At 38.2% G+C, this 20,764-nt stretch overlaps 1 protein-coding gene across 1 annotated transcript in view; it reads right to left on the bottom strand.

The window, feature by feature from the left end:
• Positions 1-20,764, bottom strand: part of UVSSA (UV stimulated scaffold protein A) — a 58,623-nt gene that overhangs the window by 14,542 nt on the left and 23,317 nt on the right. The window contains exons 7-9 of the mRNA XM_059817615.1: positions 19,683-19,794; positions 5,460-5,637; positions 4,045-4,197 (exon numbers count right to left, since the gene is read on the bottom strand). Of these exons, the coding sequence (XP_059673598.1) occupies positions 4,045-4,197; positions 5,460-5,637; positions 19,683-19,794 (443 nt within the window). The remainder of the gene's footprint in view (positions 1-4,044; positions 4,198-5,459; positions 5,638-19,682; positions 19,795-20,764) is intronic.

The following is a 20,764-nucleotide window of genomic DNA, read 5'->3' as shown; positions in this document are numbered from 1 at the left end:
GCAATGACTGTCCCTCTGATGGTAAATGTTTCTTTCTTCCAATCACGAAAAGAAATTAGGGTGACCAGCTTAAGCTTAGATATCTAACTTTAAGACATCTGAAGTTAAACAACAAGAATCCCATCCCAAATCTAAGGAAATACGAACTTAAAGAGAAAAAAATACAGCTAAACTAAGCAAAAAAACTCCAGCCTGCATGTCTGCTGCTTATTACAAGCAAAAGATATCTGAATTACAGATGTCTTGATAAGGACTTAAAATTCATATCACAATCCCTTTCTTCCACATAGCTCTTCCACCCAGTCAGTCCCAGACTGATTTGAGAGGATTTTCTCTATCCATATCCAGTTCCTCTCTCTTACTAATGTCCTTGGGTGTCATTCCTACTTCTGAGACTTTGCCTTCTGTAGACTGCAGAGCCATATACACGTGAACACTGGTTTCACTAATCACAACGATCTCAATTCAGCAAAGCACATAAACCAATACTTAAAGAATTACTTCAGTGAGCCTGAACAGTTGTGATGAATTTTATCTAAGCAAATTTTCAGCAGATGACAAGGGGGGAAAAAAAAAATAGTGGAGAAAATGATCTGACCTTAGCAACCTACAATATATAGCTGCTGGTTTTACTGCAATAGTTGACCATTTAAAACTATGTAAAAAGATTAGAACTAGGTAAAAAAAGGGATTAAGCAATTTCGAAGCCATCCTATGATTTGCCAAATCATCAGAAAAATGTTCAACAAGTAAAATCCTTGTTAAAGAGATTCATGCTATCCAATAATTTCTTCATCGAATATACCTGGCTAGTGCCAGAAAAATTCTAACCTGCCATAAAGTACAAGTAACTCTCTTCTGGTACATTAGGGGATAAAGGCAAAAGAGTTATAGTGGAGGGTAGTTTAACATTAAACATAGTAATATGTTTCCACAATTTTTGGCTAAAAAAAAAAAAAGTATTCAATCACACAATTCTGCAAACTATAGCCTAAACAAAAAAACTCTAAGAATCTTTATAATATACCAATATGACTTCAGTCAAATGTTTGAATGATACAGTATTTCAGCTTCAGAAATTATGTGGCAAGACTGTATAATAGACAGTAAATAAAAGAATGAAATAAATTTCTTATTTGCTTAGTTTTAATACAATCTTGAAAGGAAGACTGACAGCTAGCTCTGTGTTACTAACCTTACAGACACAAGGAGGAGAAAGCATTCCTAAAAGGACACCATGCAGGATCTCTACGTGCAAAGTAGTCTTACAGAATCTTTTAGTAAAATTCTCATGTCCTTTGGTGGTCTGAACTTCCCGCCCCCTCTAAATTATCAAATTACAGTTAAATGCTTCTTCATTCTCATGTAACAGTTGTGCATGCCAACCTTTCCAATTAGGAAAAAGTTCTATTTAATATTTTGACTTCCCTCCCAAAAAATCTGCAACAAACAAATCTCAAGGAAATTAAAATTATGTTTTACTCTATATATCATTGATCAGTATTTGGGAACTAGACTTAAAATAACCTGATTCCTGCACAGATATTAATAAATATTATTGTTTACTACAAGCATATAAATTATTTTCTCCCAGCATGACTTACAAGCAGGTGAGAAAAGAACAAAACAGTGCTAAATCCCAAAGTTTTCTGATCTCCTGCTGCTGTAATTTAAGCAATGCTTTGAAAAGGCAGAACATGAGATCTTTGTTTAAAAAAATGATGCATGTGACAAATAAAACCTTTTTGTAAGAGGGATTAAAAGGGGAACAGATAATCAACTCAAAGATCAACACCTCACTCACACTCATAGAAAGAGTGTTACTCATCTAGACAAATAACAGAGGCTTTAATGGAAATTACATAGCTATACATTAGGAGGAATAAAAGACAAATAATGGTTAACTGAAATCTAAAAGAAAGTCCAGCTTCTGGAGGAACGTTGCACTCTTTCAACAAATTCATATCAACTTCATTCCTGGGAAGCTTATCAAAAACTTAAGTAAATATAAACTCTAAAACCAGTCTGATGCATCCAGAGATGCTGGAGCAAGTGCGAAATGAGCTAGTTCAAATACTCTAGTCACAGTCATAAAGAGTGCTGCACTAGCTAATTACTCCTAAGAGTAAGCTAATTTAATTCAAGGAGGAGGGTAGGTGAGTTTGGAAGGCCCATGCTATCCAAAATAGTTGGTCAAGCTGTGCAGTATACACCACCCCTCCACCCCCCCTAACATAGAAGTACTACTACAGCTTTATAAACTCTTTTTAAGAGTTCTTAAACTAGCTTAATGAGTTGTGTGAGTGAAGGCAGAAGTAGGGAAAATGGTTTGGCCCAAACTTTTTGTAAAGCCCACGGTTACTGTCACCTTCTAGAGAAGGTGATGGCTCACCATTTACCAGCCAAACAAAACTTCTTTAGAAAATCATCTTCCTGGTAGCTACATTCTCATTTTAAATTCTTAATTTATCGTAAATGCTGTAATAAAGTAAGTGTAGTGTTAAATAGGTGGAGGGGAAAGACTTTTCCACTTCAGATTTTAAAAATTCAAATTCCATATACATTCCATATGTGTTGTCTAGTTTTTGGGTTTGTTTTTTTCCTAGGCATCTTATACAGACAGTGTGTGTGCATATAGAAAAGTTAAAGGAGTTGGCCAATGACTACCTTAATTTTTCAATAAATATATCTTATACCCAGAGGGTCAATGGCATTGTGTGTGCAGAGTTACTTAAATTATCTTTGGTCAGACTGGCATATCCGTAGTTATAGACTATAAAGTTCAGAAGTGTGCCCTCTATTTTATTGGAAAGCATAAAAATAAAACAGTACAGCACAAGGCAGACAGGCAGTGAAATATGCTTCTGATTTCACTTATGACTTGAATAACTCATTTGCAATGTAAAATAAAGCCTTACTACCTTTTTGGCATTATTAGACAAATGCTTCTTAAAGTCCTGCTGAAAATCTTAACCATTTTTTAGGCTTTCAAGAGCTTACACCACACCAGACAGAATCCAAAGCTTGGAGTGACTGTGTTAAAGCACTGTTATGTATCACATTTCACTGGCTTTCAATCATTTAAAACATATTCAGCATTTTATGCAACCAGGTACAGGGGAAACACTTTACTCTTGTTTCTTTCTGCAAACACTGTCTTCACACTGCGGTCATGGGTTGGGTTTTTTGTGTTTGTTTTGATAAGAAAACAAATAAAGTAATATTGCTGAGAATATGAGAGTTTGATTTGCAACCCAGCCAGTCAATCATTTTTGCCTTTGCCAAGCCACATATGGTACACACTGATAGTAAAGTCCTGGTGGGCTTAAATGAAATTTATACATAGAGGGAGGACTTTGCATCCCAACTTTCATATAAAAATTACTAGTGCTAAAAAGGGGATTTAAAAACTGACTGCCAGAAGCAAGTTCTGATATATACCTACCGTCTCTTCTCCCGGGCGTTGCTAAAGCTTTCCCCAAGCCAGCAATGCTTCATGTCCAAGAAACACAAAACCTTCCCAGACAAGAATGGAAAGTGAGATATCCAAATTCAAGACCTGTAACTGCCACCTATTTCTTGTGTGACTGAACAAGCATATCAATTTCCTCAGTTACCACTCTGTAAAGTCAGGAAAAATACCCCTGACACCTCCCCAGCCTTTCTCCTTCCTTGCCTACTATTTATTTAGATTGTAAAGTCCCCAGCAGAGGGACCGTCTATCATGCGCTTGCATAGCACTTTGCATAATGAGGTACCAATTTAAATTGGAGTAAGTGATGCCATGCTGCAAATAATACACAAACATGAAAAGAGCAGAAAAAAAATGTGCTCTGAAGCATCAAAGGATATTTAATTAGTATCGCATCTTCTCAAAACAAATAACATTTTAAGGTAGAATTTCTGACTTTGTTTATGGGTCCTACAACACAGGGGAAAAAAGAAAAGTAATTATCAAATGAAATAGCAGTCACCCCACTGCATGACCTCTGAGTACAAGTAAATCTATTTGTTTAATTTGTCTTAAGAGAAAAAGAGCATTACTTAAGAATCTTCCCAGCACTTGGCGGATCCTGTCCCCAGTAGTGAAGATCTAATCCAAATGGCACGAGGGGAGCTTTAGCTCTTTCTTCTTCTAGTTTTCCTCTCTTCCTGTCAGGCCCTTCCAAGGCTGCTGGCTCAGTAGTTGCAGAGTCACTGGAGAAAATTGATGAAAAGTCAATACAGAACAGCAATGATCACAACTTTTTCTCTTTTTTCATTAGATTTTCACACCAATGCTTATATCATCTTAGATCTAGGACTACAACTACCTTTACAGGATTTTCCTTTTTTTTTTAAAAAAAAAAAGGATACAGACCATAACACCACATACTCTAAGTACAGCACACTGCACCATGAAGTTTAACTGCACATTCAGCTAAAGCTAGCTAAAATGTATTATACCATGGGTGTAGAATCCTAGAGATCTAATGTGGGCAGTAGAAGATCATATATGCTGTACTGTAACAGGAGCTACTGATGTGGTATTGCAAACCATTTTTAGAAACAATTTGCTTCTGTAAACTCATGCCTATGTTTGCATGGCAGTCACACAGATTGCAAAGTCTTTGTTTTGTTGACAAAATTCCTTCTTGCAGACTTATAATACACATTGTGCAACACCACTACAGAATTCATTAGTCCTCAAAAAACAGAGTACTACTATGGCAACCCTGGGTATTCACTAACAGAGCTTCAAATGGTCTTAGTCACCTTACTGAAATACTACATTTTTAAAGATTAAAAGTCAAAATGTACACCTGAATACTCCAGACTCTGGAGTTCTGATGAAGTAAACCCCTTTCTGAGATTACATTCCAGTTTGCCAGTTTTTGGGGGCTTTCCTGGCCAATGCAGAAGTCTCTTTTCAGGAATACGCCACTAAATAGGTAACTCAGTCTTATTCCCAAATCACAGATAAGTGCTAGACAAGGCTGGAGTTTCACCAAGCTTTGAATAGGATTGACAACAAATAAGTCTTTGAAATGAGTAAAATGAGCCTCCAGGCAGCACTGACCGCATAAGTCACTAGGAAGAAAGAGACGGTTGAAACTACTTTCTAATTTAGCATAAGGATATGTTCTGTTTAGTTGCAAACCAAAAATTACTCCAATAAATGGGACTGTTTTTTTATTAGGAGAGGAGGGAATGTGTTATATTTTCATAGAGACCATTTACACCAAATAAAACCTAAACCAAGTGAGTAGTAAAATATTCCTTAAAAGCCTGGTGCAATGACTAACAAAATCCCAAATATTAAGGAAGTGAATGTACATCTCAGTAAAAGAATTGTAACTTCAACATGAAACCAAGACAGCCTTCAGAGCTTGCCTAGTTCAGGAGCGCTTTTCTGTGTGCTTTCATGACTAATAAATACAAGAGTAAGAGGTTTCTACAAGAATTAAAACAAAGACAACCTGACATGTGGAGATGGTAACTTTGGCAGTTTGTCTCTAATAAGTTTCAGTGTGGCGGCTGCACAGGTTGGATCAAGTTCGTCTTCATTCCCTTTCAGCTGGGCACGGGAGCTCAGCGGAGCTGGTCCTATTGATGTCTTCCCTGCCGGTGCATTTGGAGGTGACTGGGGCTCTAGGCCTGCAAAAGAACTCCATGTTTAGGAGGGATTCACTTCTCCCACCCTCAACACTTCACAGCAGAGCCAAATAGCTCAGGGTGCTGATTACATGCCTTCCTGTTTTCAATTCACATTAGACATCCATCCCACTCATAGACAGAGCGGTATTTCTGCCTGCAAAATTTTTCTTGTCTTAGAACAGAAACCTACTGATTAACTAACTACAAGGAATCAACTTTTAAATTTGTATGACATGGTGCGATGACAAAGAACGATGTTACCTTACCTTGGAAAGAAGGATTAACAATACATTTTTGCCTAAACTGCAATACTGCTTTTTGTATGTTAGTTTCTAGTATCATATCAGCTTGTGGGTATGTCATTTCTGTACTCAAGGCTATATCAAGGTAAAATAGAAGAAAGGAACTATTGGCACTACTGTTTGACACCTAGAGTCCCAAAAGAAATCCAAGAGCAGTAAAAAGCAAAAGGAAGGGCATACAACCATATCCTCCTGTATGCCAAGATTAATTCTTTGTGGTGTCTCAGCAAAAAGTCCTGCTAAAACTCTTACAGCCTGGCAAAGAGAAACTACTTCTGGGGTGGGGATTCACTGCAACACGTGACTGACAAGACTGGGAACCATTGCCACCCAGCACGGCTGGCAGGGAAGCACACCCGGTGAAAAAATAAAGTGTGTGAGGCACATCCCTGCTCTTTGATGATTCTCAGCTACCATATTGACCCTTCAGAGCTGAGAATATAAACCAAAATATCTCTTTTTCTTCTTCCTGATTTGTTAAGGGGCAGCACCACTGAGAATAGTTGAGTTTCGATTCCTAAACACATCTGCAAACAGAATTATCTAGAGAACATTCTTCTTTCACAGATACTAAAACATACAATTTGCCAAGATAAAATATCTAAGTGCTGGCAGAAGCAATGAATATACCCACAGAGTACACTCAAGAGACAGTCAGTGCTCGAGCTACACCTGAAGAACGAGCCCACTGCAAGGCAGTACCAGGCACTGATGTTCAGCACCAGCAGCTCAGTGGTAGGGCAACTTAATTACTTTATACGGCTCGATTAGACAGTCAGCACGGACTGTAATGATGCAATGAGATAGGCTGAGCAGTTAGACAGCACATGCCTCTACCTGCTGAGCTAGAGAAGCAACTCTATTAGCTGGCAGTAGCAACAAGAACTTTTCAGCCAATGACAACTAAAAATGGCAATGCATGATCCTTCACACTAATGCAACAGACTACATCTGCCCCCTCAGAAAGCCTTTTATGGAAGAATTGATTGAAATGCAAGGCCCCACCCCCCAAAAAACCTAAATCAACACAAAAAAAGTCATGGTTTCACAAGACTAAAATTTTAAGCAAATTATCTCAGCCTTCTTATGAAAAGCAACCTGAATTTACTTGACATGTTTTAGCCATTATTTAATTGGGGCTTTTAATCTCTTGCCCACTTCTAGCCAGCCCTGAAGCTGTATCCAGAAGTATTCTTGCTTTGTTAATTTCTTTTGGTAATCATTAAATGTATCACAAGATAGCAACTGAAAAAGGAAAAGCTAATGTAGTATGACCTGCCCTCTGAGTGGGAAATTGCAGGACCCATAGTGGCAGGTAGCTTTGGTACACAAAATATTTTCATTCCAAAAAACCCATATTGTTCCCAAACAAAATGAGCGCGACTTGCCCTGACCCCTCTTTCCACCTGGTAAGGTCTTCCAGTAATTCATCCTGACCTTGATTCATTTGTACCACACATTCCCTGTAACCTATGGGGTGCAACCACACAGAAGGCATTGCCTGACTTCAGCCATGGGTCAAGTTGCTGAGGTGGCAACCTTCTGGATTCCATCCCCTAGATATATATGGGTCTACATTTTCCAAGTACCTAGATCAAGAGCTGAGTCTTTATGCAGGGATTGACATCTCCTCCTCGTTTTCCAAGGCTCCAAGCTCAGAGCACCGAGACGGATGCCCTGTCAACTCCCTGCTTAACCTGATTCCTGGACATCCTCTCCCCGGAGGGAGCCAACAATCCCAATTCAAAATCCACAAAGCTAGAGCCCCTCAGAAGGAGAAGGGAAACAAAAGCAGACATCCAGCTGGATCTGGCTTCTGCACATGTGTAGCCTTTAAATTTTGCTGCATACAGCGAATGGTCACTTCAGTCATTCCTAGATCTTCTGAATACAACTGACTCCAGAGAAAAGAGAGCACCCCAGAATACTCTCAAGGATGCGGACCATCTGAGATCCCACATCTCTCTCTAGTACGGCTTATACTGGTAGCAATGAAGGAAAATGTTTTAAGGGCAAGGTGATTCAGGGTGGAGGCCAGTAATGACAACTGCAGCAGAGGCTCACCTGCCCCTTTCAAAACAAGGGAGGGAAGGAAAGAGGACCTGGAGAAGGAAAGAGGATGAGACAGCACTAGCCACCAGCAGTTAATAAGCATTCATAGAGACTACTCTGTCTTCTCCTCACTCTTCCACAACAGCTCAATACCATCCTTCTGCTTATCCCGTGTACGACAAAGAGAAATGTGGACCATTTTAACAAGGTGGTTGAGGCAAGTACGTTCATGATGCAACTTGCGTGTACTTTCCCATGTCCACAGAGAGACCAGACCCAGCTCTGGCAGGCTGATGTATTCCATCTTTCCTAAGGCTACTTGAGTATCACGTAGATACACCACAGAACACACATCTGAGAGCGGGTATTTCAGTACTACCAGTCTGGCGGCCGTCCCGGAAAGACTTCAGCAAGTACCCAACTGTCTGAACATTCACAGACAGCAAGCACTGCAGAGTGGACAAAGAGACATTCATCACAGCCTGAAGCCAGTGTCAAACCCAGCTCTTCCCTGACTCCCTGTTCTGCTCTCTGGAAAACACCCCAAAACCAAAGCCCGCATTCCTAAGGTAGTCCATCTTGAAAGACAGTGCTGCTCGAGCTGTCCAATGCTTCCTGGGAACTGAAGTTAGCATGGATTGTGATGCAAAGACGGATCACCCCTTCTAATTTTTATGTCCTCAGATGGGAGGTGAGAACCTGCCTACCAGCTGTAGACAGACACAGGCCTTCTTGCTGTTGGCTGGTAGTGCTGCTGCTGAGCATGCCTGACACCACTACTCTTTTACTCAGTCACGCCCATATCACATTCTCTAATGAAAGTGATGAACACACCACATTCACCTTGTAACCTAACCTCCCCTCCCAAAGTCAATAAGACTTTAAAGAACAGTGTTAAAAAGAAGCATTTAAAGGACTAATCTGTGCATCGGAAAAGGGTCTCAGCAGAAGGATGAGCAAAAAGGGAAATTAGAATTAAGCATAATAGGACGGAACTAAGCAGGGGAATGTCTTGGCTAAATAGCAAACAAATTGTCTCATGACATTTATTAGGCTGGGGACTTGCCATTCAAGAGTGATAATGGTGCCTCCGTAAAAGTGTTTTTTCAACAGCACTTAGTATTTCACTGAAGGGAGCTATCTTGAATTTATGTATCTGGAAGGGGGGCAGGGTAGGATGCCATCTCAGCTCCTGTCATAGGCTAGAAAGGGAAAAAGTCCTTTTCAGGTGCTTTGTATCAAAGTGAAACCCAAAAGATTTGTTATAACCACACTTTAGAATCATCAGGAATTGGAAAAGTAAACTTCCTTTTATGACAGAAACCGTTACAAACAAACAGGCCCTTTGGCATGAACAAGGTTAGCTGAGAAAAATATGTGAGACTGTATCTGTAATGTAGAACTGTTTAGACTGTACTTAGCATTTAAAATTGCCTTTTCTCTCTTTTTAAGGACGAGAATACTTTTCTGAAAAGCATTGTTGAAAGCAACAGTTTTGAGAGCACTTGTATGTGTACTATTTACAAACTGTCTTGAAATCAGAAGGTAGCAGGTATGTGTCTCACACACCTTCTTTCCTCTTCAGGATATGTGCCTATGTTTTAAAAGTTCTCAGGAAACCCTAGTTTTATTCCAATTTTTCCTATGATGTTTATGGAAAGCGTAATTGCTTATTCACTACAGTGATTTTGTTGGGGGGGGGGGGGGGGGGGGGGAGGATGCGAACAGCAGAGACAAGCAGTCAGGAACACACAGAAAAGGCAAGAGAGATAAACGGACAATGTGACATTTAGGTAGATAAAAATCACATCCAAAAGATCAATACAGGAATTCTTAAGAGTTACAAGAACAAAATATTTTCCCATTGATTTCTTATTTTAAGCCATTAACAGAAAAATGGCTAAAGGTAAATACACTACATCATCAGTAACACCACCTCTACTGTAGATTTTTAAAAAAATATTTGTTTATAAAATGAGTTTTTGCTAACAAGATAAAGACCAGAGTCACCATGCAGACAGCCCTAGCTGAATGGTATCCAATGTCAGGGTGGGGTTTTTCTGTTTTTAAGACACAGATGGGATTAAGTGCAGTTTTAAAAGTAAAATTCCTCTTAAGAATTCTGCTGTTTGGTGTATTTTATTAACACAAGTACAGTACCTGGGTTCAAATTGTTCCAATAGCAGCTTTTAGAAAGAATCATAAAAATGTTCAAATCCCCTTTTTTGTTTAAATTGACCAAATGGCACCTATTTGCCTGAAGCAATAAAGTAGACCGTGTTCACAAGATAAATCGATAGAAGGAAAGAGAGAGGCTGGGGTTTCAGCTGAAGTTAGGCTGCTGAATGCTGACATTATTGATTTTAGCTAGTTCAGCTGGCCTTGTAATTAAAATGTAAATTTGAGAAAGAGATTATGTCCTGACAGAAATGGTGGGATTAGGGGGAGATAAAAGCCCCTCAGTGAAAATTCAGAGAAAGAGCAAGCACAGGTTTCCTCAGCTGTGTGGATTTAGACGAGATCTAGCTACTTCAGATTCACTTAAGTTTAATTGAAAAAACAGAGATAGAATATAAACAAGTATTATGGACTTCAACTTTCCTGAAAAAATATAATTTGTTTCCCATTTGTTGAATCTTAGTCAAGCTGAACGTATGTGCTTTGTATTAGTACAGACACTCTCCGAGACTGTCAGGAAAATCCAGCAGTTCAGGTACAGTATTTCCCCACTTACCCACTACTGTGCTCATACGAAAAAAGCTGCATGTATCTTCCTCAGGAAGCACAGTAAGCTTTACTGCCAAGAGAACAGAACTTTGCAAAGCTTACTTCATATGGACTTGCAGACCAGAAGGTTCAAGTCAATGCCTGATGCATTGCTTCCAAACAGCTTCAGTGTTGCAGGATCGGTTCTGCTATACCTCTCCATGCACAAATGTGTGTGTGAACAACATTAACACAGGTGATTATATGGTAGGAAGATTTCATTATCTCTGAAGGTTCTGCTACTCATAAGGGATGGAGATTTGAATTATATGTCATCCCTGACAGATATCTGATCTTTATGAAGCCATCACAAGTTAAAGGAACATTCAGTTGGGGTTTTTTTGTTTTTTTTTTTTTAACTTGGGATCAAATTTTATCCCTCTCTACTTAAAAAAAAAAAAAAAAAAATCAGGCTCTTTTTTGTTAGTAAAACTTTATCTACACAGAACTCTAAAATGAGGGGGAAAAAAAATATCTGTTATGAGCAAAACCTTAAAAGTATTCACACAGGGATAACATTGATTAAAAAGTCTTACCATTTACTGTGGTAGAAAACTTCCTCTTTAGTTTTAGAAAGACACAGTTTCTTACCTTACCCTTGAACACCACTAAACAAATTGCTGTCTGCAGCTGCTAGGGAGGATGCTGAAATGCCAGAGGTGGCTTTAGCAAGGGTTCTCACAGCACACATAAGCTGTGTATGCACCCCAAGCAACTTATCACATGACAACTGGACATACTAATATTTCTGTATAAATTACACTACTTTTTAAAAGTTGTCAAGGGGTCTTTTATAATCAGAGGTTTTAAACAACCAAAAAAGATGCCCCCAGCACCTCTGAATGCAGCTATGCTCAATAACATTTACCTAAAATTTTAGAATTCTACTTTGGAAATTCAAATTAAAGAAAAAAGATAACAACTATTCTTAGTTAACTAGAAGAGTTCATTAACATTACATAAATACTTTGTTTGCCTACTGGAATTACAGAGCATGTTAATTTGTTCTAATATTAATTCTCATTAATTAACCCTATTTATTGTTGTTTTACAATCATAGTGAAGAATCAGATTAGATCAAAGCAGCAGAGTTTAGATTAAAAACTTTCTACACCTTACATCTTGATCTTTTAAACTTCTTGCCTACCATTTTGCAGTCCCTGGCCATTGCGTAGTTCTATGAGGTACACTGCTATGGCAAACCACTCGGAAGTATTATCAGCATCCTGTGCAGTGACTATTAATTGCTAAGAACTTTAGTAGGAATCAAATACATCCCATGTCCTGTCAGATTTTCTGGGAACCTTATTTACATAGAAGGACCCTGCCTGAGAGTGAGGAAGGGTTTGCATGGTTAACTGATTAGGATGCATCAGAAGAAACATCTACAAGCAATACTTCTACATGGATGTAGAAATATTTTATTGGAAATCCTAATAATGTTTTTTAGTAAATGCGCAAAGTTATCTTCATTTCAAATACTGTATTATAATACAAGTTTTACTCAATTATTGCCCTAAGTGTAGCTATATAGAACATGTGTTTGTGCATATACACATATATTCAAAACATACTAATATAGTGAGGCAATCTCACTTATAAACTTATAATTAAATACTTCTAATGCTGTATATATGCCAAGAAAAATTGAGACCACACAACACATTTGATTACAGCAGTTCAGGACTGGGGTCCTAACTTCCACGCTGAACTTCTGTTATCTATACACTTATGGTAAATCGATGCATGCTATTTCAATCATGTAACAACTACGTCTGATTTTTTTTAAAAAGCATTTATAGTAATATTAATAGAAATCTTATTCTAAATACTAGACTCTTGTCTAGGAGAGAAACACAACCGTGTGTTAACTGCATTTTTCAAATTTGGGAAAAAGGCACCCAAATTTCACAGGGCAGTGAAAGGTAAGGAGGTCATTCTGCCTGTCCTTCCCCCTGCAAAACCCAATTTGTTTTTTCTCCTTAAAGAAGTCAAGTAATACCCACAAGTCCTTATTTAGCCTAGATAGTGTAATTCTAAGTCTCAAATTCAGTTCCTGAGAACTGTGTTTCATACACTCTGAAGTCTGCAGTTTTGTTTTCTCTGTGGTCTCCACTGAGCTGTTTCTCTGTGCGTAACTGTTCTCCATGTTCTTCACATGCAGGAAAAATTCCCTCGGGAAGTTCCTGAGGCACGGAGACCAGACACATCAAACCAGACTAAAAAGCTATTAGGCTTTTAAAGCAGAACCCAGACAAACAGAAATCACTGTAGTAAGGAAAGAAAAAGCTTAAGTATAATTTTTAATTTCCATTTAGCCAGCATATGTGTGTCTATTTAGTGATTGAACACTCAGTAGAACCTCAGCAACTTCATTCCCAAATAATAATGTCATCAAAACCATTTGTTTTCATTATGACTAAGGCAGGGCACAATCATTTAGTTAATCACAGTGATGCACAATTTTATGGCCTGTAGCTGATGAAAGCAATTGGCCAGACTGCTCTTCAGACTTATATCTTGCCCCCAATAAACCCGCATTACATTTTGTACGAGATATAGCTACCTGTTCGCAACAGAAGCTGCTGTACCGACCCCACACTTGTGTTCTCTTATTCGCATTGAGTCATCCTTGAGTCAAGTCTACTTCGTGATCATTGCCTTGATAATCAAACTCTCTTCTGTGGAAGCCTCGACTTGATCAACACCCTACCATTTTAAAAGCTATTACAAAACGACTTTAGTAAGTTTTTCAAATATGCCTACCACCAGGGAACCTTAATCAATCCTAATAACAGAAAACTAAACAAGGTATTTTCCTAAAAGACTAATAAGCACTGAAAACAAGTCTTTCACTGAGTATTTCAGAGCTGTTTAGATGTTGTAGTTAGGGATGTAAACTCAACACTTAGGATTTGTGCTTTTCCCCTGTGATTTCCAGATTTTATGTGTACTGTTAAAAACCCCACAGAATAGAGGAAAACCTAATAGTGAAATCAACAGATAATCATTCTATATCAACTAAATCTGTTAGATGCTTGTATGGAGGAAAAAAGACCAGTATGAAAGCCATCATTTCTTCCCAGTCAAAATAAGTGATTTCTATTTTGCCTTATCAACACTTGCATACATGCTCTTTTTGCCATGTTTAGCTTTAAATCTGTTACATAAAACAGCAAAACAGCCTTTTTTTATGGGAGAAGCTTCATTTAGACGTAGGATAAAAGAGCACATCACTATTGTACGCTGTAACTAAAACCACTGTTTTCCTACTTCCTACATCAAAAATGAAGGAGATACAGAGCCAGAAAGAGTCAGCATAGTGAAGCTACACTGCAATACATGTGGTTAGATAACATGCAACGCTTCAAATTCAGTGACATTGTTCTCTGCATGACACAGATGAAACATTAGTACTTGACCACACAAACAAAAACATTTAAAAGCATTTAGAAAATCTTTTCTGTAGTGAATACAAGAATCAGATTCCAATAAATTATAATTAATTGTCCTATTTTTTAATCTGTAATGATGATTCTATTATATGCCATATTTCCGAGGCAGTTTTGCTTTCGATCATTGTGTCCCCTGCATGTCTTGATGGATGCCAGTCAAGAGACTAAAACTTTTAAAAACAATATGCATGGAAGTCTGCTGCTTAGGTACAGATTAGGGTATACCTAGTCAATACAAACAAGTGCAATTTTCTGAATAAATGCCCTGAAATGCATGACTTTTACTGCTTCAAATCTGAAAAGTCAATCATGCATTAGTCTATGCAGTATTTTATTGTTATTTCTAACACAGACTTTTTAATGGTCAGAGAAAATGCAAAAGCTATAAACCCCCCTCACCTTTAATGAACAGTCGCAATAACGAGTTTATTCATGTTTCTAAAATGCTGAGTGAGAGCTGCACTAGGTAGCTTGTGTAGTCTGAAGCACTCCTAATTCTATGTAAAAAACAGGTGGCAACTTCTCTACTAAGGAAATAGTCTGGTTTTCTACACCTTATTTGTTCAATTGGGGTGTAAGCCTTCTTTCCCATGTTGCTATGACATTTCATACTAAAAAAAGCTACTTAACACACAGAAAAGGCATGACCCAGACACCATCAGATTAGGAAAGGCAGTGTGGGGACATCTAACCCACAAAGGCACATCACTCTGTGATGGGAAGAAGGAAGAATTTCTGAAATGGATAGAATTAACCCTTAGGATTTTAGAACTACAGCTTTGATCCCGATATGAAAGAAGTCCCACACAGGCTTTAAGACGCAATGTGAACCACTGAAGTAGCTTTCAGGGACCTAAAAACATTTTGGCTTAAGGCTCAAATAGAAGAGAAATAATCTGATTAACAAGATTTGAAATAATGCTTTGTGTTCTTGACTGTACAGTCATTTCTCGTATAATTTTGGATAAGGATGAAACTTGATAACCGGTAGACTGCTTCCATGCTAATATTCCCAAGACAGACGGCTTCCTCATGTCACCGCTTGTAAAATGGCAACAGCACTTCCCTGTACCTCGAAGTAGTATTGCATAAGTAAGTTCATGAATGCATGCATTGAAACACTGACAAGAATTACGAACTGAGAAAACCCATTAGTAGACAACAGTTGCTGGAGGTGGGTGCTTTGAACTAGATCTGAGAAGTGTTCCATTTTTACATGGAAAAGTACATCTCTCAAAACAGACCACTCCCCCATGCAGTTCAGAGCTCAGCTGCAAGCTATGCCAAGACCACCACAGGCAGGAAGGAATCCCTTATCCTGGTGTTCTCACCAGATTCTGTCTATGGCACAAGAATGACGTCAGAAGCTGCACAGTTCCATCCCTTACCTTATCCACCTTAAGGCTTTAAGCCAATGCAACTGACAGCTGACCAGCAAAGGCTGGAATGTGGGAAATCTCCCGTGGAAACAAGATTTTCTCTCTCCCTAAAGCTTTATTTTAAATGAATAATGTCTCAATTTTTAAGGGGTTAGCAATACTAGTCAGACAAGGGCAATGGATAAAAGCAGTATCGGTGCAGAGTGCTGAGAACCAAAGTAAGCACTATGAAAATAATTTTCATAGGGTGTTTCTTTTTCAGCCCAATATTCCTCTTTAGCAACACAGTGTATTTAAAACGGTTCTGTGGTACCTCAGGATGGCTAGTCTCTTGTCTGTTGCAGAGATCAGGTGCAAGTGTAAATAAGGATTATACAAATGGGAGGTCGTTAAAAGTCTGGTAATGCTAATTTGGCATGACACCCCTAATGGGTTATATCTTCACACTTCAGTTATCTAATCACCTAAATTCTTTTAACAAATTTACATTTCATCTTACACATGGAGATTCAAATTGACTTGTTTAATTCTCCCTCCACCCAAACTGTACCCATGCTCTGTTCATCTTACATAGTGAAATATCATCATCAATTTTGAGATCATCATCATCAACTACATATACACACAGATAATACAACTACACATGTCTATATACTTATGCATACAAAACTTCCCCTGTCTCTAAATATATTTTCATTTTTCACAAACTTCTCAGATCTCAGGAGATCCACAAATCCATGCATCATCAGAAATAGCATCTCAGCTTAGAATTTACCTTGTTAGTAGGATACTTCCATTTTCCTAATAGAAGTGAAAGGGAAAAAAGTGACTTTTAAATCAATAATTTAAATGTCACTTTTCAATCCATTTCCACAGTCATGTTTTACAACTTTGTTCTCCTGTTTAGTATAAAAAGTTAATCTGAGGAGCTGTTCACTTTTCCTGGTTTGTTCAGGAAAGTAACAACACAAGGAAAAAAGCTTTAAACTGTCCATACCTTCTACATAACACTGAGATTTTATTTTACATGGAAGATTTAACATTCTAGTTAGAACATTCCACCTGCACAGACTTTCATTTTCTTAGCTCTGAGTCCTCCTGAACTAAACATGAACTAAAGAAATGTAGCAAACCCCCACATGGATTATATTAAGATAAAGCTAAAGTCACTGCTATGATAACTGCACTTGCATATATAACAAAGAACCATATTTAATTAGGGAGGTGACTGCCTAAACACAGTCAACTCTTGATGACAACATGCTACTATAAAATCATTATATTCTTGTGTCTTTTAATATGATAATTCACTTTTCTAAATATGCCAAAGGGATGCTTATTTTGCTTTTGCGTATTAAAAACACAAGCAGAACTGAATCCAGTAGAGCAAATACAGTTCTCCATTCTCCTCATGCAGACCTAAAGTAATTATACAGAAGCCAGTTGATTTACACAATAGTTTTATATTGGCTTCTGAAATAGATTTTGAACTCGTAACTGATCAGTTGGTCCAAGAAAGCACTTAAGTACGCAAAGATAGAAGAAAGCACATGCTTAAAAGATTGCCTGAAGAATTTCGGGAATTCTGAATTCTTTTCAGACTATTTCCTGAACTGGGAGCTTACCCAATAACTTCAAATGGCAGCAAGAAAAGCTGAATGCCTTCAAGAACATCAAGAATGGTCCATTTCTTTCAAAATGCTATTTTTAACAAACACATCAGATAAAGAACAGCCAAGTGTGACCATTAGCTCCTATGTAACTACATGTATACAAAATGAGAGAGAGGTTTTGTTTTCTGATTGATTGGCTTCTTCACTATAATATATTTTCCTATCAGCAAGAGTTTAAATACAAATTGGGAATTTCTTAATCCATTTTATATAGATTTTTAACATATCCGTGAGTAGATAGTAGGCTTGTTCTTTTACCCTCTTCCATGAGGAGGAATTCAAATAGCAGCAAAGTACTGTGTTAGTGTTACACAAAGGGTGGTAAGATGCTTTATTTTTTAAAAATGTGTGTCCATGAGGAAGACAGGGGAGGAAAGGGAGAGAGGGAAGAGATGAGTACATTTCACTTCCAGTGGAAGTTGACAAGTATAAACAGAACTTTCACATGTTAGGGTTGATCAGGCTGCTGTTAAAGATATGAAAAACAAGTTCCAGTGCCTGGAATTAAGAAAATACCAGTTTTGGCACAAGGAATACTGCCAAAGGAAAGAAAAAAACCAAAGAAGAACCATGGTTATGTTAATAACTAACCAACCTCATTTGCTCATTCATTTACTATCACTGCCTATGTTTTTGGACTCTCATTAGCCACATATACACAAGAAGCTTTTCACAACTGTCTGGAAGGCTGCTACCCCTCTCTTCCATTATATTGCTTTTCTGAAAGTCCCACTGTTAGCAATAATTAGAACTCATTCAGTATTTATTGCAACACTGAGGTCGTTGGGATAGCCAACATATACTGGTATAACATTTCTTCCATGAACAAAAAAAATAAAAAGCTGTCCAGTTCCTGAGTTTGTGTCCTACAGCGCTTCACCACTGTTCTGTGTTCCTGTCTAACACACACATCCACTTCCCATTTCACTAATTCTCCCAGTTCCACTTCACCTTCCCCAACTCTTGCTTCAACAAAGTAAGCACCTACAGACTGTTTCAAGCAACACTATGTTAAGAGTCATGCCAAAACACATTGCAGCTACCTGCTCACCAGGGCATTAGTCTAATCTCAGTCCTCTATATAGTTGCTAATTTCCACTTTTTTTTTTTAAAGGCAGGGAGTAATAGAGACATCTACCTCCTTCAAACGAACTGGAACCAGCCAGTTGGACTTGCTGGAAGTCCTTTGGTGGGGAACACAGATATACAGATAATCAATGCAGGCCTTACTTCCCCAGGTGTCCTGGCAGGTTAAGTCTAGATGCGGTACATGGACTGAGGCACTAGCAGGACTTCACACGTGGAGACGTCTTTGAGCTGACCCCAGCCATGACAGGTTATCATTACTGGTCATCTTTCACGGTCTGTAGCCAAATTTCATGGCAGAAGACAGTAAACCTTGGGTTTACCCAGGCACACCCCTTTATTTCAGAAAAAAGAAACATTTGGCTTATACAGGTAATAGCTGCAGCCTGACTTTTATGATGCAAACTGCAGGTAAGTTAAAAATAAGCATGTACAGGATTGAAAAAGGCACAACACGGCACCAGTCTTACACAAATACTCATGGAAAAATGTAGAAGAAGAAACTTATTACAGTGTCCAAGGTTTTTAACTTCTATGTGATGGCAGCTACCCTTTCCTTCTCTACAATGTACTGAAATCTTCTGAATCTTAAAATACATGATGCTGCACAGAAGCAAAGCTGCAGACACTTACTAAGCTAGATGTACAACGGACAAGGAGTAATGCACTGAAATTTATTTAAAATGAACTTTCCTCAGTAGCTCCCCTCTCGATTTCACAGAAACACATTATAAGTGTATCTTTATTTAAAAAAAAAATCTTTAGAACGCATTAAAAGAAGGGAAGATTATATTTTGTCATCTGGTATGTGCTCAGTGGCTATAATTCTCCACTTGAAGGCTGAGCTCCATTTAACATCTTGTGATAGCAACACCCAAACAAAAAAAGCCTTCTCTCTGAGCTGTAAGTTGGCTACCCTATGGGAGGAAGTAGCTATTAATGCAGGTGATAGTGCAAAAACTTATCCCATCTCACCAGAGTGTTACCAGTATTTCTAATATTCAGGCTCATTTACAGCTCTACTTTGCGATCCCTTCACTCCCAGTTTGTTTTTAGCACACTTAAAAGCACCCACTGTGCTGCTTCTGGCTCTAAACTACAGTGGAACGTGATGGAATGAAATAAGCTTCTCGTCTCAGTTTCTCTTGCTCCTAGAAAGTATTTGTTTATCTAGAGCCAATCGCTGCTCCCGTATCTATGTAATGACTTCCTCATAGCAGTCAGAGATTACCCACACCGCTGATCACTTTATTACTTCAGAATGGCTGTTTATTTACTTTAGTGCAGCAGTAACATGCAAGGATAAAGCCTGTCACAGCTGGGCAAACTCACCATATTCCTTACGCAGGTGGTCTGGAATGTGGGGCTCATAACCTTCCTTCTCAGGGACCTCCACAAATTCATCTTCATCCTCATCGTCGTCATCGTCATCCAAGGCTTTCATCTACAGGAATATTTTGTTGGGTTTTTTTTTAGATGTAAAGACTGCTTTTCATTTCCCTTCACATTGAGAATATTTCGCAGACATCTTGATAGCCCTACTGAGACTGCTCTATGTCAAAAGTATTTCCCTAATTATGTATTTAATCTTTATCTAAGATTAGGCCTTTGCTTAACATTTTATCTCTAAAGCCATACTCTATCCTAAGGGCTTCTTTAAAGCCCCTTTTATCCATTAGAACACATGCAGTTCGTGAAGTCTGAGACAGTGTGAAGCTATAAAATAAGACCGAAAAAATCTTAAAATAACATCAAGATTTTGACTTAATGAGCAAATTATAGCCTTATCTCTTCTCCTTTGGTTGTTTTTACTCATTTAGCTGCACCCAAATAGTCTGTGGCATTTTAAATAGTATCACAAATTGTTTAAGAGCTCAAAACCAGAGCAGGCAAACAGGAGGGGAAGCTGATGGACTGGCAAGCTAATACAGACCAAAGTAAGAATATTTAGATCTGTACACCACAGTGTTTCACTGCGTTTCTTCACAACAACACTAAAAATAACTTGCTACATTCATTTCTTAACTAGTTCAGTACATGCTAAGCATTCATACCATTAGACTGCAGACATTACTATGGTCAAGACCAACAAAACTGGATTTTTAAAATGTGCACTTGGTCTATATTGCAGTCTGAAATTGAGTATCTATGACTAGCTGAAAAATACAAATGGAGTTCCTATCAACTAACCAGGGTAATTCATTCCCATAAGTGGCTTCCTATATATCATTTCAGCTAGCTACTCCTCTGTATGTGCCAGCAAGGCTCTACATTTTTTTTCTAAGCTTGTTCCATACCTGAAAATGAATCTTTCTTCTATACTACACATAAGCTAAAAGTATCTGTGCCACCTCAGACATGGCCTGTACTATTAGAACTTCAAAATAGCAAATGCCAGCGCTACCCTAAAAAGG

This window comes from Gavia stellata, chromosome 5 (genome assembly GCF_030936135.1).
Source record: "Gavia stellata isolate bGavSte3 chromosome 5, bGavSte3.hap2, whole genome shotgun sequence".
NCBI lineage: Eukaryota > Metazoa > Chordata > Aves > Gaviiformes > Gaviidae > Gavia > Gavia stellata.
Note: the sequence above shows the minus strand (reverse complement) of the source record. Positions and strands in the feature narration are given on the sequence as shown.